Source organism: Megascapheus bottae, chromosome 10 (genome assembly GCF_031878675.1).
Source record: "Megascapheus bottae isolate mThoBot1 chromosome 10, mThoBot2.hap1, whole genome shotgun sequence".
Taxonomy (NCBI): domain Eukaryota; kingdom Metazoa; phylum Chordata; class Mammalia; order Rodentia; family Geomyidae; genus Megascapheus; species Megascapheus bottae.
Window position 1 is genome coordinate 40,422,574 of NC_143518.1, and position 1,836 is coordinate 40,424,409.

Sequence of the window (1,836 nt, forward strand, 5' to 3'; positions counted from 1 at the left end):
AGAGGAGCCAGGCTGTCAGGAGGTAGATGCTTTATTGAGATGTCTTCCGAGGAACATCAGGTGAGCCCCTGCCGCGCCCGGTCCCTGCAGGTGACACAGGGGGCCCTGCAGGTGACACAGGGGGTCCGGGATGCCACCGGGACTCTAGGATCCCCTGGGAGAAGGGAGGGACACACAGTCCCGCGGGGTGCAGGGAGTTGGTTGGAGGAGCCGGTTTCTGGGCACCATGGCGCACTCAGCCTCGAGGGGTCGCGGGGCCGGGCGGGAGCGGCCGGCGGCCGGGGGCGCGGGCCGGGGCGCCCTCAGCAGCCCCCCGAGCAGCAGCTGGCGCTCTGGTTGTGGCAGGAGCGCTGGCTCCCGCCTCCGCAGCAGCAGCAGCCGCGGCGCTGCCGGCGTCTCCGGGGGAAGCAGCAGCAGCCGGTGGAGCTGGAACCGCAGCAGCCGCCGCCTCCGGAGCCACAGCAGCCTCGGCAGCAGGAGGAGGAGGAGGAGGAGGAGGGCGCCGGGGCGGGCGCGGGGCACGGGGTGGGGCCCTGGGAAGACCCCTTGGAAAAGCCTTTGGCAGAAGAGGCACCCTGCTGAGACATGGCGGCGATTGTCCGGCGAATCTGGAAGGACAGACAGACAGGGTAACTCAGGGAATCGCCGGCTTCTGAGTCCAGCGCGCCTCCTTCCTTTGGCGCCTTCTGAAACTTGACTTTGCGACACTCCCCCCTCCCCCCCCCGTGTGAGACTGCGTGGGGGAGGGGGCCGCGGGGAGGAGGGGGAGCTAAGAAGCCACCCCCTTGCGGTGTCCCCCTGCGCGACCCTCCCCTGTCCCCGCCTCTCTCTGTACACCCCAGCCCCCCAGGAAGCGGCCTGGCGCCCCTCCTGAGTGGTCACAGCAGGACAGGCTGGCAAAGCTCTTCAGCCTTGTTACACAGCAAGGCACTCCGGCCTGAAGAGTCCCAGTCCAGGAGGGGAGCTGTCATTGTAGCCTTGCAGATGTCACACACACACACACAGAGGCACGGGCGCGCACACACACACACACACACACACAGGCACACACACTCACAGAGGCACGCACACACAGAGGCACACACACACACACACAGAGGCACGCACACACACACACACACACAGGCACACACACTCACAGAGGCACGCACACACAGAGGCACACACACACAGAGGCACGCACACACACACACACACAGAGGCACACACATACAGAGGCACACACAGAGGTCATTGTAGCCTTGCAGATGTCACACACACACACAGAGGCACGGGCGCACACACACACAGAAGCACGCTTACACACACAGAGGCACTCGCACATACACACAGAGGCACGCACACACAGAGGCACACACACACACACACAGAGGCACACACACACACAGAGGCACACACACACACAGAGGCACACACACACACAGAGGCATGGGCGCACACACACACAGAAGCACGCTTACACACACACAGAGGCACGCGCACATACACACAGAGGCACGCACACACAGAGGCACACACAGAGGTCATTGTAGCCTTGCAGATGTCACACACACACACAGAGGCACGGGTGCACACACACACACATACACAGAGGCACACACACAGAGTCACGCGCACATGCACAGAGAGGCACGCACACACAGAGGCACGCACACACACAGAGGCACGCACACACAGAGGCACACATACACAGAGGCACACACACACAGAGGCACACATACACAGAGGCACACACACACAGAGGCACACATACACAGAGGCACGCGCACACACACAGAGAGGCATGCACAAACAGAGGCACACACAGAGGCACGTGTGCACACACACAGAGGCACA

At 63.2% G+C, this 1,836-nt stretch overlaps 1 protein-coding gene across 1 annotated transcript; it reads right to left on the bottom strand.

Moving 5' to 3' along the window:
- Positions 1-302: 302 nt before the first annotated feature.
- Crct1 (cysteine rich C-terminal 1) lies at positions 303-587 on the bottom strand. The gene has a single exon (XM_090339895.1). It carries the CDS (start codon positions 585-587, stop codon positions 303-305), a length of 285 nt encoding a protein of 94 aa, XP_090196021.1.
- Between the last annotated feature and the right edge of the window lie 1,249 nt (positions 588-1,836).

Coding starts and splice junctions, on each gene's coding strand:
- Crct1 (XM_090339895.1), bottom strand. CDS start 587: ATGTCTCAGCAGGGTGCCTCTTCTGCCAAAGGCTTTTCCAAGGGGTCT.